At 42.5% G+C, this 25,660-nt stretch overlaps 4 protein-coding genes across 5 annotated transcripts in view; 3 read left to right on the forward strand and 1 right to left on the reverse strand.

Moving 5' to 3' along the window:
• Positions 1-25,660, forward strand: part of LOC306841785 (up-regulator of cell proliferation-like) — a 162,615-nt gene that overhangs the window by 111,184 nt on the left and 25,771 nt on the right. The gene's annotated exons all lie outside the window — the stretch shown is intronic.
• On the reverse strand, positions 840-11,140 carry LOC306841582 (neuroligin-2-like; the record flags this gene model as incomplete). Its single annotated transcript, XM_079371525.1, has 4 exons — positions 840-5,767; positions 7,915-8,281; positions 9,242-9,395; positions 10,823-11,140. The coding sequence occupies 4 exons, from the start codon at positions 11,138-11,140 to the stop codon at positions 4,933-4,935; spliced, it is 1,674 nt and encodes a 557-aa protein (XP_079227651.1). The 3' UTR covers positions 840-4,932.
• Positions 13,705-25,660, forward strand: part of LOC306841781 (up-regulator of cell proliferation-like) — a 37,727-nt gene continuing 25,771 nt past the window's right edge. Inside the window, exons 1-4 of one of the 2 annotated variants that reach the window (XM_079371760.1) lie at positions 18,002-18,063; positions 18,212-18,274; positions 18,392-18,497; positions 18,600-18,836. In XM_079371760.1, the coding sequence (XP_079227886.1) occupies positions 18,269-18,274; positions 18,392-18,497; positions 18,600-18,836 (349 nt within the window). In that variant the 5' untranslated portion in view covers positions 18,002-18,063; positions 18,212-18,268. Of the gene's footprint in view, positions 13,761-18,001; positions 18,064-18,211; positions 18,275-18,391; positions 18,498-18,599; positions 18,837-25,660 lie in introns of those variants that run through there. The other variant, XM_079371761.1, reaches the window with a different exon arrangement.
• Positions 20,038-21,708, forward strand: LOC306841583 (up-regulator of cell proliferation-like; the record flags this gene model as incomplete). Its single annotated transcript, XM_079371526.1, has 2 exons — positions 20,038-20,127; positions 20,595-21,708. Exon 2 carries the CDS (start codon positions 20,599-20,601, stop codon positions 21,706-21,708), a length of 1,110 nt encoding a protein of 369 aa, XP_079227652.1. The 5' UTR covers positions 20,038-20,127; positions 20,595-20,598.

Below are 25,660 nucleotides of genomic sequence, written 5' to 3' on the forward strand. Positions count from 1 at the left end.
TGATGGAGTGTCCCTTCTCAAACCTTCTTTTACACTCATTGGAAAAGATCAATAAACATTCATTTATAAATTGTCAATTCATAACAAATGTCATCTGAAGACACTTTACAAAAGAGTAGGTAAAAACCTCACTCTTCATTATATTATCTACAAAGACTCAACATTAATCCATCATGAGCAAAGCACCAAGCTACATTTAGTAAAGTTACAGTAGGAAGAGAAAACTTGAAGAGACAGAAACCTGGAGCAGAACCAGACTCATGATGATCAGCTGTCTGTCAGAACTGTGTTGATCTTGGAAAGTGGGATTAGAGGGACATGCAGAAATAAAGAGACGTGTTCAGCAGCAGGCCATCCCCACCAACGATCCAGAAGAACCTGCAAGACAAGACAACTCAGGAGGTCCCAGGATATAAACAGTTAGTAACTTATATAGTACATGAAGATTTACGGAACGTGACATGAAGAAATATGATATGAATACAGAAAGAGAGAGAGAGAACTAGCACACAGGTCCAGAAGTAATCAGAAGTAACCCATTTATAAACATGCATACACCACAGATGTAGCGGTGGGAGCAATTCAGGTTCAGTGACTTACCCAAGAACACATCGGACATGTTGTTTCAGGAGCTGGAGATCGAACCCTCAACCTTCCAGTTGAGAGACAAACGACTCTACCACTGATCCACAGCCGCCCTTCTAGATGGTTAATATGTCACTATTAACTCTTTAAAGATAAGATGTTACCTGACCATTAAGAGCTCTGTAAGTGAGAAGAAGGATTTTAAATCATTATATTCTGTTTACTGATTTAATAAAGAGACAGAATCAGTAGACTGGCTATGAATGTCTTTAATGTTTCCCAGATCAGAATCACAGCATACAGTGTATAATAACTTCTAAAGTAAACAGAAATATCATCACCTCATTTATTTATATAGTTTTACTATACTTTTTTTAATAATCATCTTTTTTTAAATTCCATTATTTAACATTTTTCTTCATCTCAAGTCTCGGGTTTCTGCGTCCAACAAAGAATGTAAAAACAAGTCAACAGGTGCAACTTTTCAATGGAGACCAAGCAGAAGATTATAGTGAACAAAGTGTAGAAACAAGTGTGTAATTGTTGGGGTTATTAACCACGTGCTTGTTAGCACGACTGACTTCAGACTGGATCTTTAAATCAAATCATGGACATGGGTTCATCTTGTTTCTGACATGTGAAAACAAATTCAATGAACATCTGGCCACATGTGTGTGAACCAGCGGGCTGCACTGAGTGTCTTTACAGCACAGACAAAGCTAAGTGTGCGACCACGAAGCTTCACACAGCCTGATCCACTGTTAAACAAACACGCTCCGAGTCGGACAGGATTTTCAGATTTCCTTCACATTTCATCCATCTCGCCGCTGATTACACCTGAACTGTTCCCTGCTACATGACATCACATGTGAAGGTCAACACAAACCTCCATAACCACAATGCAACACAGTGTGTGGAAGGAAACACATCACACCACCAGGGTGATCTCATACGAGGAGTTGAGGCATCTTATGGTATCAAAGCCCTCATGTCTGTCTCACGTGTGATCAAGTGGCTACATGTGAAGATGGCTACATGTGAGGGGAGCTAATATTTACATGGCTGCACTTCTGTTTAGTGTCTCAGTACACAATATTAAATCAGTTAGATAAACAAAGCTGGCTCTTATCAAGGCTCTTAGCCTCACTGATGTCTCCATTAACACTCTGAAGTCAAACAGTTCCTGCAGCAGAGATTTATCAGAGTAAAGTTGGATCAGGTCAAATACTCTGGAAACTAGCACATGCTAACTGCGTCTGATAAGGGGAGATGAATTTGCTACAGTGACTTTCCTGGTTAAATGGTGCTACAGAATGCCCATGTATAAATGGACACGAGAACAAAATGAAATCATTAGTTCATGTTGTGGAAAGTTTGAAAAGGTGAGCAGTTTTTATTCACCAATGAATTGAAATCCTCAAGCAAATGGTCATGGCTTTGGCAAACTGCACCTGTTGTCTGTTGTCACAAAAAAGCATTTCATTCATTCACTCAAAAAGAAAAAAAAGAAAAAGATAAACAAACAAGAAACTTAATATTTACAAATATTTTGTCTGTTTGATTCTTACACTTAAAAATGTACAGTTTTGATTCTCCTCCAGATGTTGTGTATCTGTCTCTTTTCAGCCACCCAGTTTGGTATTTTTTCTTCTCATATCCAGTTTCCCCAGGAGAGTGCAGACTGCAGTGAATCTGTCACAACGACTCCCTCTAGTGGTAGTTTATAAAATAGACGAGGAAAAATATCAGAGCAAACTGAATACCTTGTTTCTTCCCTCCACTGGTGTGGTTGTGGCTGTTGTGAGGTTTCTTCTCACTCCCTCGTTGCCTCCTGATACACAGGCGTGAGTACAAAAGGATCTGATCAGATCCTCTGAACAGACCAGCAAGGTATCCTCCTGGCAAACATTGTGGGTATAAAGACGACCATGCCTTTGAATGTCCATATTTGTCCTCTCTTTTGATTTTGATTTCAACATTTAAGGCTGTGAGTCTTTTCCCAGTCTCCTCCCAGAGTCTGTTTTCCACAGCGGGCCCCCTCCCTTGCACTCCCGTCCATCATCTGTTCTAGCACACCCAAGTCAGTCTTTTTGTGTTCTACATTGTGCACATTTCACTTTGAGGGCTTATAAAACCTCTGACAGGAGCAGCCAGGTATACATCTCCCTTTCCAGGCCTCCCCCTCCACCCTGTTAGGCAGTAATAAAATTGAAAACAAACAAACAGGCTAAAGCTAGAGCACAAGCAAAGACAGCACCGGTGACTAACTTCTCCCATACTGAAAGTCAGCTACTATGTGTTCCTGTGGGCTCAAACAACAGCACAGCAGTTCAGTTAACATAATGTATTAAGTTTAACTCATGACCCACGTTTTGAGATCCATAGTCTGGAATCAGAGGGGGACAGAACTGAGCTGTAGGCCTGCACATGTTTGAGCACAATCAGTCACAGCTGTTGCTGCTGTGTTGCTTTTACCCTGTTTAGGAAATCCAAGTCCCTTTTTCATTTTGCAGCGCTGCAAGCCGTGAAGGTCCACAGGTTACCCTCGGTGTGCTTAGAGTTTCATTTACAACTGAGAAGCTCACAAAAAGCTACTAGCTTAGTGAGCTAACCCTTGAATGTGAGGATAAAAGCAAAGCTGAACTGAGGTCAGAAATTGTGTAGAGCAGTGCTGACAAGTCAGGTGTTCTGTGATTTTGTGGGGAAGCAGGGGCGGTATGGGTGATCAGAACTTTATGGGTGTCACCTTTAATACAAAGTAAGTGTAGTCATGGAGGGGGAAAAGAGTGTGAGTGAGTGATGTAACAGTGGAGGGTGATTGGATATTTGGAGTTTTTATCATGAATGCGATCGTACCTGTCTTCCTCTCTATGTCCTTGCTTTCTAATTAGCAGGTCAGCATACATGCACACACATTTACACACATTCTCTCACACGCACACATCTACCAAAATGCATGGGCTGGAGATAGGGGTGCAGACAGGAGGAGGAAGGTGTGCGTAAAATAGCAGGGGCTTTGTTCGTCTGCATCACTGAAATACAAAAATAATTCTGAACAGGCGGGCTACAACAACACATTTGGTTCCTCACGTACGCTAAAAAACAATCATCTCTATGCAGTCGGGAAAAGTATTTACTGTAAGATGAAGGGCTTCCTGTTGGCGTGCTGCATTCCCTGATGGGAGAAAAAAAAAAGGCTTAAAAACAATACGGAGAAAATGAATAGAGGAGTGTGTTCACAGTTGTTGTTTTGACCCCAACATCTTTTGAGATTTATGACAATGACATTTTTCAACAAATGAGTGTAGAGACAAGGATTTGTTTGGTTATTACAAGATTTTGTGTGGCGTTATTGTTCCCTGTGACATAAAACAAAACATCCAGACTGGACCGATGTGATTTGATTAGATTTGGGAAACGTGCATTGACAGATACAGTGTCCTTTCCCCCATCATCACCTTTAAAAAGAATTCATGCATAGATCCCCACTGAGAAAACCCTTTGATATACTTTCTCCTTTGTACATATTTATATATAACTATATATATATAATATCATTTCTCTATATCTATATTTTCAGCAAAAAAATCTTTCCACAAGAAAACAACAGTTAAACAAATGCCTTAAAAAAATAAACAGAAAATGAAAAACTGAGAACACAATCGAGGGCCAGTTTGGCACTTTGTCATGAGAACACACAGCATCTGTAATTGAGAGTAAATAGGAACACTGTAGAATTTTCTCTAGGTTTTTTTTCTCCCTCAATGAGAAAGCAAACACAGTAGTACATACTTGGCACCAAGAATGCTGGTCAATGTTTTCATAGGTATATGATAACTGTATGTACCCTATGTACCCAGAAGGCCTTCTACAGCTCGATAGTTCATAATTCCTCAGAGCAAAGGGAGAGAGTCACATGTCAGATGAGAGCAACAAAGCCGAGATAAGACACAGATGTAGAAAAGAGAACGATATATGCACATAACACACAAGGGAGTGAAAAAAGAGAAGACGGAAAAGTAAAAAAGGGAAAACAGCAAGTGGCGAATAGCATTCGTCCTTTTGACAAATGTTAGGGGGCTTTAGTCTGGAAACCGCAGATCTTTGAAAAAAATATCTTTGAAAGATCTAAATCAGCCCCAGACTGATCATATGCTGTCTTTCAGTTCACTTCTCCACACACCACCAGTGAAGCTGCTAAGTTTGACAGCACATGATGAAGGAAGTTCTTTTTGGAGAAACAAAAGAAAAAGAGTACAGAACAAAGGCCCACCTCCAGAGGCCTCACTTCTAGATCAGAGCCAGTTTCCCTGGTCCTTAGGTGGCACTGTGTTGGGCCAGTCCCTACTATACCCTGGTGGTCGAGTGAGGATGGGGCAGGGTGTTGTTGTGGCCGGTGGAAGGGAATGTGTTGAAGGCATGGAGGGGTTGCATGCTGGTGATGGTGCTGGGGATCATGGTGATGGTGTTAGGTGTCATCAGTGGCACATCATCCGGGGCACGGCGCAAAGCCAGGGTGTAGTCAGGTGGGCAGGCGGGTCGAAGGATGTCATGGGGCCGGAGTGGCTCCATGTCGTGGTGGGCATCATGCTCTGAGTGCTTCATCTGCAGGGACATGATCTCCTCCTCCTGACTGTGCGCCAGGTCGTTGGCAGGGCCACCTCGTGTGGGAGAAAGTCGGTGACGCCGCATCTCATGTCGCTTGTCACGCTTGTAGTAAAGTGCGGCAAAGGCCAAAATGTTGAGGAAGAGGAGCGATGCTCCAACAGCGACCGTCACACTCAGCTCAGTGGAGTAGTCTCGGGTGTCTCCTGGGAAGAGGTCCTGGTGTGGACGCTCTGAACCCTCGGGCTCTGGATCAGAAGGGAAGGTAGGGTAAGGGTGACGGGTTGTGCGAGGGCCAGGTGTTCTGAGCCAGGGTCTGTGGGTTCCTGGGCCCGGGCCTGATGGGGAGCGGGTAGTGGTGGGGAACAGCTCCTCATGTAGACTATGGAGGTGGGGAACTAATTCCAGCCAGAAGGCCACCTTGTTGGCCCTGTAGTTGTCTCTAACACGAGGTTTTAAGCCGATGTGGAGGTACTGCTTGTCCTTGGAGTTGAACTTGGTCCAGATGACCTCTTCAAATCGGTTGGGCTTTGTGTGAATGAACTTGGTGTCTTGAGGGACTGGCAGGTTTGGATCCCTAATGGAGGACAAAGTTGCCATCTTAGTAACAGGTTTTAAAACAAGGGTTCATTCAGGGCTATTCAAAATGTAAGGCTTGTTTTCTAAGGTTTTAACTAAGTAACTAACTTACATTACTTACATCAAGTCAACATTTGGATCGTGGGATCACCTTAACATGGAGAGCTCTCTCTAATTCTCTGGTTCAAACCTCTAAAAGACCCTACTATACCCTGGTGGGGTAGTAAATCTGATGCCATGGTTCTTGACTGGAAAAAGGTGGCTTGCCCTTTGTGGGGAGTCCTTGCCCCAGGTGGAGGAGATCAATTATCTTGGGGTCTTGTTCATGAGTGAGGGAAGGATGGAGCGTGAGATCGACAGACGGATCAATGCAGCATCCGCAGTCATGCAATTGCTGTATCGGTCCGTCGTGGTGAAGAAGGAGCTAAGCCGAAAGGCGAAGCTCTCGATTTACCGGTCGATCTTCGTTCCTACCCTCACCTATGGTCATGAGCTTTGGGTCATGACCGAAAGAACAAGATCCTGGATACAAGCGGCTAAAATGGGCTTTCTCCGTAGGGTGGCTGGGCACACCTTTTGGATGCATACACACGTATGCCTGTGTGTAGGCAATCAACTGGTGTTATGATAATTATGGCTGAGGTTATCAAATGAAGTATGTGGCGCAGGGGGAAAGGAAGAGGATCAGACTGCCACGAGGGAAAAATAAAGTGAAGCCCCAGGAAAACGCTCCTGATATGTTCGTAGTCTGTGTGATTTAAAAGTATTGGATAAAAAAAGAACAGAGCAATGAAACACCAGTGTAAGTGTCTGAAAGATAGACCGAAGATCAGCGCTTATATAGAAGTAGGCAATAGAAGCAGAAAAGAACACTGTGCTCCTACCCAAAAAAATATTTCCCTTAACACGAGTGGCATCAGGAGCCTGTGATGTCCAAAATGGCATATGATTTTTAGAACTGGGCCGGACTCAGGTCTGGTCGCTTTCACACCCTAAACGAAGCGTACTAGGGTTTGTTCAGAAGCGAACTGAGACTACCTCTTTGGCTGGGTTTTGTTTCAAGTTTGTTTCTAGTGAAGGTGTGAATACACCCCTAGAGATAGGGTGAGGAACTCGGCCAGCGTGGAGGCACTCAGAGTAGAGCCGCCATTCCTCCACATCGAGAGGAATCAGCTGAGGTGGTTCGGGCATCAGTCCGGATGCCTCCTGGATGCCTCTCTAGGGAGGTGTACCGGGCATGTCTCTACCAGAGGAGGCCTCGAGGTAGACCTAGGACGCGCTGGAGAGACTACAGTATATCTCTCTGCTGTCCTGGGAATGCCTCGGGGTCCCACCGGAAGAGCTGGAGGAAGTATCTGGGGCGAAGGAAGTCTGAGCGTCTCTGCTTAGACTGCTGCCCCCGCGACCCAGCCCCGGATAAGCGGTGGAAAATGGATGAATGGACTAATAACCGGACGGTTTTGAATAGCCAGGGTGCCGACTTGACTCCTTAAGTCGACTTTTCAAGCACATCCCTGTTTAAAACGAATTAAGCACTGACTGCAGCACAAGTAGCAGATAAGAGCATTATTGAAGAGCAGATATTTGTTCATACCAGGATTGGTTGACATTGTATGTCAGAGCTAAAATGTATTAAACAGTTTTTGACCCTGTCAGCATGTTGGAGTATTATTGTGAGCTTGGTATGAGTTTTATCTGTTTTGTTATATTTTGTACGGGATTAATGTGACATCTTTTGAATGGATTCAAAGGCTATGTGCTCGTAATCTTAAGAAAATACAAATGTGGATGGATAATTATTTCAAAATTGGAAAGAACAGTGGGCATTGGTTTTGTTGCTTTGATTGGGACATGTATTTGGAACTTGTTCTCCAGTCCAGTCATTGATGGCTTTTTAGATGAAACTAGTTTTGTTTAACAATAATATAAACAATATTTAACAGTGTAAATACATATTTCTAAATTAAGCTTTTTTGTGAAGAAAAAACACTTCTGTTAACCCTAAAACTTTCTAACTCAGTAATTCACTGTGTCACCCATCATATCTGTGATCATCTTTTTTGAACAGTTTCAATTTTAAAAGGCTTAGATATGTGGGGCTCTGTCTATAATATACTGATATAAACAAATATGAACAAGGCCTACCCAGTCTTGGCAAAGTTGGTCCAGTAAGTCATAACCACAGCACTCAACATCACGTCATTCTTTGAGAAGTTGCAGGGGAACAGGTCAGTGGCACCGATCATGGGCACGCCAAACACGTAGGGTATCTCATCTCCATGGGCGGCATCAGCCCACTCAGGTCGTGTCTCGGTCTGGCAGTGATGGTAGAAGGTGTAAAAGTATACCGGGGACTGAAACTCAGCGTGGAGTTTGGCGGTGGCCACTGCCGGCGCCACCCATTGGTGGTCTGTAAACAGAGCTAAGAGGGTCTTCCTTCGCATGTCCCCATTGTCCCTGTCTGCCCAGTCTGTGTACATGAACTTAATGGTCTCCCTCAGGATGTCTTTGCCTGGAGGATAAAGTGCAGGATGGGGGGAAGGGACAAGAAAGTAGCAGAAAGAAAAAACTTAACAAGCTGAGAAAAAATTCATGACGGACAGAGCATTTTGATTTTTTTTTTTAAAGAATAGAGGGTTGATGACTTCATGTTGCTATGGGGAACTGGAAGGACAAATACTCAAAACAAAAGTAACTTGATTGCTACAAGAACCTGAAATAACTATCAGGAAAAATTAAAAATCTTCGCCCTGAGAAACTGGAATGACAGTTCCTCATAGTCAAGACAACAACAACAAAAAACTAGAGAGGCTCCTGTTTGTGAGGGGAATAGTTAAAAGATAATGAAAAAGACTGAGCAGCACAAAGGTTAACAGAGACCATAAACGTAGCAGAGAGCTGATGAGTGACAAGAACTTGAGAGAAAGTGTGACTACGCTATTTAGATGTATCTCTATTTGGATTGTTTCCTGCTGTGAGAGGTTTGCAGGCTGATCTATTCCAAACAACAGCACAGTGATTGGGATCTGGCTGCCTGGGGGATGATGAGAAACTGCATCAGGGCTCACAGAGCCTTAAAGGCCAAAGACAGACCTACCATAGTGTAGGATAATCTCAGTGATACATTTGGTGATCTCTTGGGTTTGAACTGTATGTGTTGGTTGGTACTCATTGCTCGTCTCACATTTACCTTTTCTCATTATTTCATAAAATATGTTTTTAAGAACTTTTGAAAATCATGTCACTCCTTGGTCAGGTATCAGGGAGCATATTTGGTCGATGATTATCAAAAAAGTCCCCTTATTATCTCTTTATTTAGATTATTTCCTTTAATTAAATCCAGAAAATGTCATGATTCCTGAAACGAGTATTAACAATTACACACAAAGTTCTCTGATCTGAGAGGTGGTTCAGGACATAATATATAAAAGACATTATAAGCCTGGAGGAGTAAACTGATGTGATTTCTCACCCTCAGGGTAGCCATACAGGTTGTCCACAAAGTTAGAGATGGTGTAGTCGAATGCTGCAGCTGAGATGCCATCATTGTCCTCGCTGTCATCCACAAACTTCAACCCCTCTCCTTGGTTGACTCCTATTAGGATGTCATAGTTGAGGAACTCCCCCTAGTGGACAAATGGTGGAATAACATTTTGAGTGATAAGATTGCGTTAACAGAGCAGGTCTCTGTGTGTTTGTTTTATTATATGAATGTAAACTCAATTAAGTTTTGTTAATCTTTTCTGTTTGATATTAATACTAAGAATTGTAAATCTGGAGAGATCCTGGAAAACTAAATCAGAGGTTGTAAGTCAGACAGTTGTAATACACAATGAATGGGGGATGATTCTGATTGACAAATGAATGTTAATTTTTTCTCAGATTTTGTGTATGCTTCATGATGCATTACATTTTAATAACATTGCATTTCTAATATTTCCAGTCAATTCTCCAGGGGCTTTCACTCTTTAAGGTGCGGTAGAACTCCAACTCAGGTACATGATACCTGTTTTTCTAAATTCCTGCCATATGTTAACTTAAGAAAACATTTACTCCGATGTAAGCTCACAAATCAAAGATAAATTCTACAGAAACAGTTCAGCTAAACCTCTTAACACATGTTGTTTTTGAAGTCAGTCCTGTCAATCAACAGCTCAATTTCATGCTTTGTGATGTGGCTAAATTGTTCCCCATCAAAAAAACACAGAAACCTTTTGATGCTAATCTCTGATTATTTCTTACATGTAAACAGAACTAATGTGACAGGCTGGAAAAGAAGTAGCCGTAAATGTCCTGAGTCTTGTTTTCTCAGCTTCAGTATTCCAAAAAATGTGAGATGTAACTCTAATGAAACTATCTCTCCAGGCCTGATAGTTTATTTACAGTTAGGTAGTACTGATTTCTGTTCATGAAAAATGTGATATGACTTGTGACTTCAATCTTTAGGCCTCTTTAGATCCTATCATCTTGAAACAGAGTGAATTAAGAGTGATACCTCTTTTTGGCCTAAATAAGCAAACAAGACCATCAGATATTATAATTGAATATTCAACACCTATAACCACTGCCTGGTGGAAGGTGTCAGCGAAGACTGTTTACAACTCACTGAAGAGACTGTATTTTCCTTCTTTTTAATGGTAAACAGAAAGCAGTATGACATTTCTTGTCAGAAATCGACTGAGCACAGGAAAAGATCAGCTAAGGCATCAGTGGTACTGTCTTGCCAACAGGGGGCGCCAAAACACATACTGAAAGCTCTATACAGCAGCTTTGAAGAGTTAGCCTGCAACAATCTACAGTGTATGCAACATTTTTAAAGAGACTGGTTTTAACAGTACCACAAAAACAATATACACCACCTACAATGCAGCTTTTTCCACTTTAAGTCTCAGTGTGTTACCAGTTGCTGACAACGCAGAAAGGTCGCACTCACTTACTGCTAAAATGTATTTATCTTCTCCTCTATCTGGTGTGTCAATAGCTCTTTTTACTCGACCTCTACACAGTATGAATCCAGTATGAACATGTCTTGTCACTGGTGCCAGACAATCACCTGCTGCATGAGGATCTCTGGGTCGTCAGGCACCACGTCTCCGTCCACCACAGGTCCAAACGCGATGTGGTAGCGAGCTGGCTGGATGTCTTGATCCACCAGCTCCCTGAAGTTCTTGCGTCTCAGACAGTCAACCAGGTCGGCTGTCTCTGTGTAGGTGCAGCCCACCTTTCGGGCAAGGATCTTTGTGTATTTGAGGGTCTGGTAGTTGACAGACCAGCTGGAGATGGCAGTCCCACTCTGGGCTATAGCTCTGTGGAACAGACCTGAAAGGTAAGATGGAAAAGAAAGGATATTTAGGTCAAATGATTTTACCATCCTAAAAAACCTTCTGCTTTGATCTTGCTAAATGACGTCACTTTTTCCCACATTTTTATCACACATGCGTATGTTCCCTCCACAGACTGTAAACATTAATGGAGTAAGTTACTGCAAGGGGCTTTGGAGTCATCATATCATTGATTGAAAAGGTTAACCTGCTTTTTTATGAAGTGTATTGAGATAACATTTGTTATAAATTGGTGCTTTCCAAATTGATGATGACTCCAAAGCCCCCTGTAGTAACAGATGGGTAAAGTTACTCAGGCTTCACCATTCATATCTAAAGTCTATTTACAGTCTATCCGGAGAACATGCAAACTCCACACAGAAAGACTCTCGCTGTGAGGCAAAAGTGCAAACCAATGCATCCCCCGTAGCCGTGTTTGTATGTTATTGACTAATTTTAAACTACAGGCTTAAATAACTCAGTAATAGAACAGGATATGGATTATGATGGGAATCACAGATTGAGATAATCGTAAACATGCACCAATTTTTACTTCTGGCTTTTTACTATTAATCGTCCTACCTGATACTTTACTTACTCTATACTTTATTTCAGACCCATACACAATATATACAAATACAGGATATCAAAACAATAATAATAATATAAAAAGTATAAATGCTGTTTCCCATTGTCTATGATTAAAATACATAGAGACATTTACACCATTGTTTCCAGAAACACAAGTACATTGTGTCACTCAGTACTGTATGGGCTGAGTGAGTCACATTATAATAACATTTTCTGAAGTGTGAAATCGACACATAAAATGTCTCAAAACAGCATGAAATGTTGCTACCTGTACCTTTCTCATTTTACAATATAGTTCGACTGTAATTTCACCATAAATGGGCTGTAGACAGTGGAGGTGAAATTACAAGCTCTAAATAGCTCTGTTTTTACATCGTCACACTTTTGAAATGTTCATGCCAGCATATTAGCTGAGCATATAGTTTACAGCACTGACACTGCACATCAGCACTCAAGTCATTTCTGATAATATGTCCCAGACATTTGACTTTATCCACCACACTCTGCTTTGTCAGAGATAAAAAAACAAAGGTAAATTTTTCTTTTGATCAGCTTTGGCTTTTACTATTATGACAACTTTATACTGTTGTACTTAATGTCACACAGATCCAACAGATACTTTAAAGTTGCTGAAGGCCAGCACTATAAGGTGACAAGATTACAAAGTCATCAGCATACATGACATAGTTAACAATTCTATCTCACACCATACCCACCATAGTCTTACAAGCTTTAAGCTGTTTAAAGAGATCGTCCATATACAGATTAAAGAGAAGTGGTGACAGAATTCCACCTTGTAGGACGCCATAGGTCACTGAAACGGGTGTCGATATACTCCTGCTCCATCGAGCACATAGGGATTGATACAAATACCAGTAATGCAATATTCTTATCAGACAAGGGGGGACTCCTCAGTTAAATAATTTCATAAATAATTTACTGTGATTTATTCTATCATAGACTTTGGATGCATTGAGAAAACATAAATATAGTAGATTTTTTTGGAAAAAGTCAAATTGGTGATTGGTGAATTGGTGATTCTATGACTGGCATACTTCAGATTTTCTGCTGTTATTTGGTCACAGGCCACAGGCTTTGTTTACTGTTAGTTTCCCAACAGCATAGCGCACATTAGCCGGTCTAATCACCACACCATCATTGTAGGACACATCACATGACAATACTCTTCACTTTTGACAAATACATTCATGTAATGCTTTCTCCACACCTCAGCTATAGCATCAGGTCCAGTCGTCCCTTCAATACTTGCTGGCAAGGGAATCTTACTGGTGTTTGCAGTTCTGTTTCCAGAATTCACACACATTTTGTTGGAGCTTCTTGGGAATGGAATTTGCCCTCATGGTCTGCTCATGCCGTTTAATGAATAGTAACGCATATTTAAATCTAGCAGTTGCATGTTTCCTGTGTTCAAACTCGGACCGTGTCTCGACTTTCCTGATAAGACCCACTGTTTTTGAGCACCCCTAGATTCAGGATAAAGTCCAGACATATATCCATTCCATCAGGGCGAAACAAAATTACATTTAGACATTTCTGGCAAAATGGTTTGCAGATGTTTTTTGTTTTTTTTTTGACAAATGATTATAAATCAAGAGTTCATCTTCTCTTAGATAGATTATTTGTCTAAGATTAATGATTTTATTTAGAAAATTAACCTTCAATTACAGATAAAACCTACATTTACACTAGGGGTTTAACAATCAAACATTTTTGACTCTGATTGTCTTAGAAAGAATTGAAAAAAAATCTTCTGCAACAAAGAAGGATAAAAAACAAAACAGCTGTGAGCCCTGACTCTCTCAGAGAGCTCTAAGTATGAAGCTACTGTTATGTTTCAACCCCATTTAATGTCAACTGTGTCCTTGTTTCCAATAAGCAACATGATCAGGAAATCAAAAGTGAAAGAGTTTAATTCAAGCAGTATAAAAGGAGGAGGGTGTGAAAGAGTCGACATGAGATGTGAAATGCCTTACTGCAGGACACATCAGGGTTGAGTCCTCTGTGGCATTGAAATTCATACTTTCAAGACGTCAAGTTCACGATGTTTATCCTACAAAGGTGAGTTTTCTACCTGATATTGTTTGGAATTTTATCCATAAAAGAAAGGTGTAAGGTAGATAGGTATCTTTTAGCAATTGGATTTATGGTTTTGAAACGGTTATTAAAAAATGCAAAACACTTGTTAAGTCAATAAGTTCAAAACATACAAAGCAGAATGTCTGTGATTTAAACAGATACATATTTCATGCTTTCTTGGATCACATGACTGACGGTCCGTGCTCTGATCATAGACTGTAAATATTAAGACTCTGATAGGCCTGAAGCTGGTTCGACTGCACTCTGGGTAGCCCCGATGTTGCATATGAATTTTTGGATCTGAATTTGAGCAACCTCAATATGCTTATTTTTTTATTCTGAAATGTACATTTTCACTCCGAATTTCTCCATAGTGAAGTCTGTCAACGTTGTTTACCTGTCATGAACTGAACAAAGCAGCACCACACCTCTTCCAAGCATGCCAGGGACAAGGAAGTGTATTGTGCTTGTGCAAAGATCTGAGTGTTTACACTGGTCAAACAAACTGGACTTGAGGGGTGAAGGTGCCGAGGCATGGTACAGATTGTCATTGAGTGAAAGACATAAAGGTTAGGCAGACAACGTGGGCTTACCGAGCACGCTCAATCGTCCAAAACCAGTCCCAGCAGAGTGACCCGTCTCCCACGGCACCAGTGGGCAGCCGCGCTGTGACAAGTAAAGGCTATGTCACCAATTACACATTGCACATATAGTTGAAGAGGACATACAATCACGCCTTATCTAGAACAAAGCAACGTGCTTCACAGCTTCAAGACAAAAGGAACAAACAATTGGTGGCGCCGATAGCGCAGCGGCAGCGGCAGCGGCAGCGCGCGCACCATGTTGCGAGGCTTTGCTCCTCGCGCGGGTGGCCCGGGTTCGCGTCCGGCCTGTGGCCACTTTCCCGCATGTCTCTCCCCACTCTCTCCCTGTTTCCTACTCTATCCACTGTCCTATCAATAAAGGCCAAAAATAAACCTTTAAAAAAAAAAAAAAGAACAAACAACTTCACAGCAACTATCAAATAGCTTGCCACACCTGACAAATGGTTCTGCCAAGAGGGAGAAATAAAATGAGAGAGATTCATGAACCCACCTGTATTTAATGGTGTGTCTGGCACCACCCTGTCAATAGTTTTCTGGCAACACTGGCATAGTACCATACAGCAGCAGGGATGGAGAGAACCCCCTTCTACATAAGGAAACAAACTACAGGAGAGAGGAAACAATAAAATATGTTTTAGGAGGCATGAGACATTCTCTTCTGTAGCGTGATGTGAAGAGACAGCCGTTTGTGATGAATCCCTGCTCATCAGCTTTTACAGCTGTTTGTATGAATTCTAATACAATACACACAGTCACAGTGTTTAGTTTATTTATGTTTCCTGTTGACGAATACATGCACTGGAGAAACAAAAAACACAGCCTACGGACACTCAATATTAACCAATCGATCATTAGGTACAGTACATGCAAGATAAATAATCAATCAATCAATCAATCAATCTTTATTTATATAGCGTCAATTCATAACAGGCGTTATCTCGAGACACTTTACAAAAGCAGGTAAAGGACCATACTGTTTGTCTGTTAACATTAACAAAAGAGCAGGTAACAAGAACATGCTCATTGTTATGTTTACAAAAAGCAGGTAAAGGACCTTACTTATGGCTATATTACAAGAGCCCAGCTTAATCCGTCATAGCGTGGCAAGAAAAAACTTCCTTTTAACAGGCAGAAATCTTCAGCAGACCCGGGTTCATGACGGAACAGCCATCTGCTAAACTGTGCTGGGCTTGAAATTAGATGGGGGAGATGGAACAAGATGCAGAAAGAAGAGTAGGATAGGATAGGTTTGAGGGGGTGGGGGGTGGGGGTTGTTTGGGCAGGCCATCCTCGTGGGGGGGGGGGGGGGCGGGGGAGGGGGTTGTTTGGGCAGGCCATCCTCATCAACAGTCCCAAGGAACCTAAGGGAGAGGTTAGAATATAAAGATAGTGACAAGCAGTAATAAGATATGAAAGCTGGGAGAGAAAGAGGGAGAGAGAGATAAGAGATCCTGGTGCCAGTTCCCCCAGTAGTCTAGGCCTATAGCAGCATAACTATGAGCTGGTCCTAAGCCAGCCCTAACTATAAGATTTATCAAAAAGAAACGTTTTAAGTCTATTCTTAAAAGTACCTAGTGTGTCTGCCTCCCGGACCCCGACTGGTAGACGATTCCAAAGGAGCGGTGCCTGATAACTAAAGGCTCTACCTCCCATAGTACTTTTAGAGACTATAGGCACCATGAGCAGGCCTGCATTCTGGGAACGTAATGTTCTTGATGAAAAGTATGGTACAATTAACTATTTAAGATAGGATGGTGCCTGACCGTTTAGAGCTTTGTAGGTGAGAAGAAGGATTTTAAATTCTATTCTAGATTTTATAGGGAGCCAATGGAGAGAAGCCAATACAGGAGTAATGTGGTCCCTTTTCCTAGTTCTAGTCAGAACACGAGCTGCAGTGTTTTGGACGAGCTGAAGGGTCTTTAGAGATTTACCATAGCACCCTGCTAAAATAGAATTACAGTAATCCAACCTGGAGGTAACAAATGCATGAACTAGTTTTTCAGCATAATTTTGTGACAGGATCTGCCTGATCTTAGAGATCAGGCAGAAATAACGATGAATGTGAAACGTGCTTTTGACTGACAGGCTAAGGGGACTTCAGGAGAAAAATCCATTTTCACTTTTTTTTTTTAGAACATATTTGGGTTACCTGAGTGTCTTCAGACTCTCAAATTGTGAAAAAAGCCCATCCAGTCCTTTGTGTGTTCTTCTGCACATGTCTTACAACACAGTTTGTTTTAAATTGGCCTCCCTTGTGACATTACAGTGGGATTCTATTGTTTTGTATTCTGGCAGTCATGTTTTTCCCAGGGGGTACACTCCATAATGGGTCAAATAAAGGATTATATTAATTTATCTCATTTTATCAGATCTTGTGAGTTTAATTCACCAATTTTATCTCGACAAAAATAGCCTTAAACCTGAGCCAGCATACGACCACCACCTACTTGAATTTCCCTCGGGATCAATAACGTATCTATCTATCTAATCTATCTATCTATCTGGTCAATTAACCACTCCTTTTTCAACAGAGGTGAATGTATATGCAGTTAACAAGACATTCGTTAAATGATCATCAGGGCCGCTGGAAAATGTAATCTCCAGTCCACATCTAGTCTGAATGATCCTCTCTTCTGTCTCGTCATTAGCAGGCTAGCAGCTGGGGTGTTTATGCTACAAAGTTTCAACAACATACCCAGTTTCAAGTGAAGCTCAAGCTTCCTCTTGCTTTGACTTTTTCTTCATTTTGCTCGCTACCTGCATCCAACTGCCTTTCGGCTGTGGGCTGTCAATGATTGCAGCAACACGTTTGAGATAACTCGTCTCTTTTTTTTTTCTCTCCTGCATCGGGCTGACTTGGTGCTCTACGAACACCTCTTGGCACACTTACAGAGAATGATAGATATATTGAACCTGAGAGAAATTCAAGTTACTTGTGCTAAACGGGCCCCCCATGGACTGCGAGGCCCTACGCACAGCGCGTGTTCTGCGTATAGGGAGGGGCGGCGCAGTATGTTCACCTTCTTCACACACACTAAATAATGAGAAACAAATACAAATAAATACAAAGGCATCAACTAGTAATAAGTCAAATCAATACAGAAACCAAATGCAGATCGTCTCCACATTTCCCCACCAACAGATAGTTAGTTTTCATGAACGCTCGAATGCGCGAGTCGCTTTAAAAGTTGCGGCCGCAAAAGAATTGTGGTGCAACACTTTCTCATCTCCTTTGGTAAAGGATGGTCCAGTGTTTCCTACGCTGAAGGAAGCATTGAGCCACCTTTCCTTAACTTTTAGAGAATTCAAAACCATATTTTAATATCTGTTTCAGAAACAAAAATCCAATAACAAAAAAACCGACCTAACAGCTACAAAGTTGTCTGTCATGTGTTTGAAAATGGTTAATCTTAACTCTCATCAATTCAAACAGACAATAGTAGCTTGAAAGTAAAGTCATCATGTCTGATGCCTAGTAGTGCCAATAATTACATGTAGGAATATTCTGTAGGAGCACGCACACCTAAAGCAGAAAGTGAAATACAAAATCTGTTAGTGACGTGAACGGTGGTTGTCCTCATATCAATAAGTGTTGATGATTCTCACATGTTCTTATCCAGCAGGCTCAGGCACATTCGGGGACATTTGCACTCAGAAATTCCTCCAATCAACCATATGTGGTAACAACACACCTCTCTAAAAATTCCAAAACATATTCGGCCTGTTAGTAGTGAAATGATGCACCTATTTTAAGTACATTTTGTGGTTTTTCCACTCATAAATATTGATTACTCTTTGGTATTAAAAATCTTTTCTCATTACTTTCAGTAAGAAGATTATTCAGTAATCCTACACAGGTGTGGGGTTTCTGACAGCACAAACACAATGGAGGTAAAGAACTTGTTTGTACATTTATAAAGATACATTAGATCGTATTTAAAAATGTTTTCCTTTTAACATAATGAATATGATGAGCAGATTTTTGGATTGTTTTTTTCCTTTTTAAAGGAACCGAGTGATGATTTATTTGTTGAACTTTACTGTGAGGTAGAAGAAACTTCACCTACATCACACACTGACAACAAGGATGACTGTCGACAGAGTGATGGAGAAGGTAAAGTTCATCTTCTTTCAACACAAAGGGATAACAAAATGTTCACGTTTTAAGTAGCTTAAGTGTATGAGTGTTTTTATCAACATAAATGTTTTTTAACAGCACTCTGCCCTTCTGTGGAGACAGTCTTTCATGTCAGCAGCGAACAAGTTAACCAGCCTGTAGAGACCCCTGCTGGTGAAGTGAAGACCAACACCATGACTGACAGCTCAGAAGAAGACGTTTGGGTGGATGCAACAGACACAATCACATCAACACCAGGGAGGCAAGACTCCATCCAGGTTTCTACAGAACCAAAGAATGAAGACATGACTGAGCCTGCCTCAACATCTGAACACAGTGAGTAAAACAAAACATTGTTCTTAAGAAACAAATCATGGAATAAGTCAACCAAGTGCTCCCTCCCATGATTTTTGAAGGACTCACCTTGAAAACAATATTTCAACGAATAATCATGAAGTACATTCAAACACAATGTTTAATAGAAAAAGTTAAAATGAAAAACGCTGAAGTAAATGATTTGATACGTTAGCTCCTGCAAAAAAACTTCCTCAGATGTAGTTTCCCTCCTACATCTGCCCCACAAATCCAGTATCAGATGGAGCCTACTAAAAATGTCGGTGCCTTGTTAAAAAAGAAATTTAGTGCTACGTTAATTGTATGAATAAAGTATTTAGAGTAAGGTAAATTAGAGAGAGAAGAAAAAAAAGGGGGGGGGGAGAATAACTACATTTTTGAAACATAACTATAACTATGACTGAAGTCAGATTTAACCCTCAGTTACATCATGCAAAATGTCTCATATCCGAATGTCTGTCTTTTAATTTAATTCTTTCATTATTCAATCAAGTCTAAATGTTAATCCCGCCAGAAAAAAGTCAACAATGTTCAGACAGTTTGACTGTCTGATATTTCTACAGCAGATCTGCATGGTGCATTTTGCACCAATGAAATGCGGTTATTAGACTTCTATCACTATTTATTTTTCTCTCTCTTATCATCACCTCTATCTTCTGTGTGAAAAACAAAAACCCTGTCTCTTTTCACTGAAACTCTACTCAGAGATGTAAACTCAAATTATGACTGACAAAGATTTTAGTGGCTGTACAAAGTCAATTAATGAACGTTTTTAAAGAATTTTTAGTACGCAACATCAGTCTTAACAAGATACAACTTTTCTATCTTAACCAATATGATTCAATATTATTCTACAAAAGTTATGAGTTAGCTTGTTAAAAACACGATTTTCTTTTTTTTTTCATCATTTGAACACATCATAAAGAAGAACAAAAAAAGATTTCTTTTTAGTTTTGAGCCAAATGTAAGATACTGCTATGTGCACTGCAGTATTATCACATATTTTAGCATATATACATATAAGATTCTATAGGTAAATGAACGTGGATTGATATGTAGTGAAAATACCAAGGATTGGTTAGAATTTACAAACATGTTCATTTCCACAGAGAAACAACTGGAGAGTCTATTGGAGGATCTGGGATTGAAGCATCACTTCACAGAGAAGCTATCCCTGAGCACAATACTTCAGATTGATGAGAAGACCTGTACTGATGAACCTACCAAGTGTAACTCAGACCTGCCAGGGTATTTTCTGAAGAAAATGATGATGGTAAATGTGAAAGCTAGGAATGTAGCATTTACATCTGAATGTGATGCTGAATCAGATAAAACAGGGTTTGATGTTGTTGATTCCTATGATTGTCCTAACACACTGAATTCAAATAACAAGCTGAACCCACTTGACATCATCACTGCTCTCTTTCTGTGTTCGGATGGTTTTGTACAGCAAGAAGTGGCACTCAAAATGTCCATGTGTCAGTTTTCTGTGCCTCTTCTGCTTCCTAATTGTGACACAAAGCAGTGTTCACTGATGCTCTGGGCCATGAGGGACATAGTTAAAAAGTACAGACCTTTGTCACTCTCAGAATCCAAGGGCTTTATTGAAGACAGAATTGTTGTCTCTAACCTTCCAATGGTTTCTTTTGTGAGACTGGGTGAGTGCTCCTTGTCCAAGTCAGAGATCCTCAATAAGCTTCTCAGCAATTCTCAGCAGAACCATGACATCTTTGTTCACAGGAACATGGAAAATGGTGACTGTCCAAGGAGAATATCTAATGGGTTGACTGAAATGACCTGGTACCTACCATGTGGAAACAAAAACATGGATGTTTTCAGTGAGCCGGTAGCTGTAGCTAACCTTCGTGGGGACATTGCTTCATTTGAAACACAGTTTTCCTTTTTGTGTCAGACGTCGGCAGCAGTTTTTGTGTTCTTTGACAATTTGGACTCTGAGGGCAAAATCCTTTCAAACCAACATCACAAGGCCCAGATCTTCTTGGTTGGTAATTGTCAAAGCCAACAATTCAGTATAGATGCTGTGAAGAAGGTGTCAAACAACCTGAATGTGACTCCTAGCAACATTATTTTAAAACCTAAGAAAATGAATGATGCAGACTTTGTCAAAAATCTACGCAAAACAGTCAAACATGTTGTGGAGAACACAAAGGTGAAGATGTCAATTGAGCAGATGGCTGACATCGCCCATGAATTGGGAATCATGGTTGACGAAGATTGTACAGAGTGCCAGACTGCAAAGAAAAATGCAGATGCCATCACTGCAAAAATTCAAGACATCCCCAAATACAAAGATGCTCAGCTACCTCTGCAAGGTGAGATATGGAAGGAACTGACTCGCTTGGAGAAGGAAGAGTTTCGACTTCGGAAAGTTGGGAATCAAAACATAGAAATGTACAAAAGTGATCTTCAGAAAGAAAAAGAAAAACTGAGGACAAAGCAGAACTCATTTGATGTGTCTGAAGCAATGAACTGTTTCATCAGCGCAATATCAAGTCCAGGTATTGAGAGGAGTTATTTCCTGAAATGGATGCGAATGAACCTTGATAATCTGTCTCGACAGAAACTGTCTTGCCTCAGAGAAACATACAAAAACAAAAAGAAAAGTTCAGAAAACAAGGAGGAAATCAAAGAAATTGACCGACAACTTTCAAACAGCTCACTTGGGATTGAACACTTCTTCCGTGAGATGGGTCAGATCTATGAAGCTTCAGTTTCCCTTCCAGGAACAAATCCGTCACGTCGACAGTTCAAACATTTGCCCAGACTGTCAATGCCAGGAACCACAGGGACTCACAAATGCAGACTCCAAAAACAGTTTCCCAAAAAGGGGTAATTTATTACAGTCCAGGTCGGTACACAAGGTCAATCCAATCGAGCAAACAAATCCGAAAAGGGGCAGGCAGAGAATCAAAAACCAGAGACAGGCAGAAGGTCAAAAAACACTATACTAAACAGGAACAAGAAACGCTGGAACGAGGGTCACGAAAACACACTACGAACTGGCAACATGAGAAATGAAACACCAGGGATATATAGACAGACAATCAGGGAATGACGAGACACAGGTGCGGGTAATTAGGGCGGAGTTGACACACAAGGCAGGAACATGAGGAGCAGGATCTGAAAGACAGAGACAAGGGTAAGTATCAAAATAAAACAGGAACAAGAACAATAATGCAAAATAGCAAAATAAACATAACTTAAGACTACACAGATGTGACAGTACCCCCCCCTCTAGGGACGGCACCGGATGGCCCAGGCTGGTCCGGATGAAGACGATGATAGTCCTGGATAAGGGAGGGGTCACAAATATTACTGGCCGAGATCCAGGATCTTTCTTCAGGACCGTATCCCTCCCAATCGACCAAGTACTGCCGACCTCGTCCTCGACGACGCACCCCCAACAGTCTATTAACGTTGTAGACAGGACCACCATCGAAAAACCGGGGAGGGGGTGGGGGTTTGGCGGCAGGAACCAACCTACTCTCTTTGACAGGCTTAATCCGGGAAACATGGAATGTAGGATGGACCCTCATAGTGCGAGGGAGTTGAAGTCGGACAGCCACGGGGTTGATCACCTTGGACACTGGAAATGGGCCGACGAAACGTGGAGCCAACTTCCGGGATTCCACTGGCAGAGACAAGTCTCGTGTGGAGAGCCAAACTTTCTGTCCAGGTGAGTAGGTCGGTGCTGGGGTTCTTCTGCGGTCAGCAGCAGTCTTGTAGCGGGCAGAGGAACGGAGTAGCATCTGTCTGGCCCCCATCCAGATCTTCCGGCAACGGCGAATGAGGGCATGGGCCGAAGGGACATTAGCCTCCACCTCCAATGCAGGGAACATAGGAGGTTGGTACCCATGGGCGCACTGGAATGGCGAAAGGCCTGAGGACGAGCAAGGGAGAGTATTGTGCGCATACTCTACCCAGATGATGTGTTTGCTCCAGGTGGAGGGGTTCTGGGCCACCAGGCAGCAAAGACCAGTCTCCAGCTCTTGATTGACACGTTCTGATTGTCCATTAGATTGAGGATGGTGGCCGGATGACAGGCTAACATTGGCCCCCAGCAGAGAGCAGAACTCCTTCCAGAATTTAGACACAAACTGTGGACCCCGGTCCGACACTACATCCTTGGGAAAACCATGGAGACGGAACACATGAGATAACATAACCTCCGCCGTTCCCTTGGCGGAGGGCAACTTAGGCAGAGGAATAAAGTGGGCCATTTTGGAAAATCTGTCCACCACCGTAAGGACGGTGGTGTTACCTTCAGAGGGGGGCAGTCCCGTGACAAAGTCCAAGGAGATGTCGGACCAAGGGCGCAGAGGAACTGGAAGAGGGCACAGATGACCTGGATGTCATCCTGGAGCTCAAAGAACAATGTTCATCATTAAACAACGCTTCTGGTGGCCTGCAATGCCCCTTTTAACAGTTCGAATGCTGAAGAGATAAGAGGAAGGGGGTACCTGTTCTTAATGGTGATGTCATTGAGTCCGCGGTAATCTATACAAGGTCGAAGGGTCTTGTCCTTCTTGTCTACAAAGAAAAACCCAGCTCCAGCAGGAGATGAGGAGGGCCGAATAATCCCTGCTGCCAGAGAATCATCAATATACCTCTGCATGGCCTGGCGTTCTGGTGGAGACAGAGAATAAAGGCGTCCTCTCGGGGGGGCTGCTCCAGGTAGAAGGTCGATGACACAGTCATGAGGTCGATGAGGTGGCAACGAGGTAGCTTTGGATTTGTTGAAGACCTCCTTTAAATCCAGGTAACAGGAGGGAATCATGGAGAGGTCAGGAAAGTCAGAAGCCGATGAACCAGGGGATGAATTGGATGGTAGTGCAGGCGAAGCCACCCTCTGCAGGTCCATGAGAGACTCGGGAGTGAAACCAGAAGAGCAACAGGTTAAAACACACTTGTCACTCCAAGACAATATCTCCCCAGTGGCCCAGTTCATGTGGGGATTGTGCAGAATGAGCCAGGGTAGACCCAGGATGAGAGGGTGAAACGGTGAGTCATACAGGTAAAAACTAATGGTCTCTGTGTGATTACCTGTAGCTCTGAGCTGAACTGGTGTCGAACGATGAGTCACTCTGCATAGAAGTCTGCCATCCAAAGCACTGGCTTCCAGAGGTTTGATAAGCGGCACTTTTCCAACTCCCAGCCGATCAGCTAGTCTCCAATCCATGAAACTTTCATCTGATCCGGAATCGATCAAAGCCTGCAGGGAATTCCACTGGGAGACCACAGAAATCTCCACCGGAGTGAGACGTCGAGAGGAATAGTCTTTAGCAGAGGTGCGGCTCACCAGTGTCCTCTCCTTCACTGGTGAGCCCGTTCTTTTAGCGGACACTTATTCACAAAGTGTCCCAATTGTCCACATGCACCGTCCCTCTCTCATACGGCGCTGACGCTCCTCAGGAGTTAATCTGGCTCGACCCACCTGCATGGGTTCCTCCGAGCCACCCCAGGGTGCTGAAGGGGAACGGAGATGCTCCGGGAAGTCGTTCTGACGATTTGAGGAGTTGCGGGACGGCAGCCACTGCTGGTTGGAAGGACGTAAAGCACAGAGCCTCCTCTCTCTTTCTCTCTCTCTCAGACGTGCGTCAATCCGAGAAACCAGGGAAATCAGGGAATCCAGGTCAGAAGGAAGAGTTAGAGGGGCCAACTGATCCTTGAGGGTGTCAGAGAGTCCATTGCGAAAAGCGTCCATTAACGCAGTGGTGTTCCAGCCGCTGTCCGCTGCTAGCGTCCGAAACTTAATAGCATAGTCCATCACAGTCTGTTTGCCTTGTTGCAGGGAAACAAGATTCTGGGCGGCCTCCCGACCGTGGTTAGAAAGATCAAATATCCGGGAAAGAGCCTCAGTGAACAGGGCAGAAGTCTGACACACCGGAGAATTACGAGACCACTCTGCCGTAGCCCAAGCCTCTGCTCTCCCGGTCAGATGAGTGATTATGAACGCCACTTTTGCTCGCTCTGTGGGAAAAGAGGCTGCTTGTAATTCAAAATGCAAGCCACATTGTACTAAAAACGAGCGGCAGTTCTCCGAGTCACCGGAGAAGCGCTCCGGTTTAGCCAGATGGGGAGTGTAGCCTGACGAGGACAGGGGAGCTACAGGTGGAGCAGCAGGTGATAAAGCAGGAGGCGAGTCAGGGGGAATCATTGTGTCCAAACGAGACATAAGGTGTTGGAATTGGGAGTTCAGTAAGCTCACCTGAGAACCAATGGCAGACTGAAAGCTCTCATGACGATCCGTGAGCTCCTTAATTCCTCCATACACCGTGTGCAGCTGAGACTCATGTCGTTTGATGTGCTCCTCCTGCTCGTGGAACGCAGCACGAACTGAATCCGAGCCTGCTGAGTCCATTCTCTGGCCAGTTCGTACTGTCAATGCCAGGAACCACAGGGACTCACAAATGCAGACTCTAAAAACAGTTTCCAAAAAAGGGGTAATTTATTACAGTCCAGGTCGGTACACAAGGTCAATCCAATCGAGCAAACAAATCCGAAAAGGGGCAGGCAGAGAATCAAAAACCAGAGACAGGCAGAAGGTCAAAAAACACTATACTAAACAGGAACAAGAAACGCTGGAACGAGGGTCACGAAAACACACTACGAACTGGCAACATGAGAAATGAAACACCAGGGATATATAGACAGACAATCAGGGAATGACGAGACACAGGTGCGGGTAATTAGGGCGGAGTTGACACACAAGGCAGGAACATGAGGAGCAGGATCTGAAAGACAGAGACAAGGGTAAGTATCAAAATAAAACAGGAACAAGAACA

This window comes from Symphodus melops (genome assembly GCF_947650265.1).
Source record: "Symphodus melops genome assembly, chromosome: 20".
In the NCBI taxonomy this organism is placed as follows: Eukaryota; Metazoa; Chordata; class Actinopteri; order Labriformes; family Labridae; genus Symphodus; species Symphodus melops.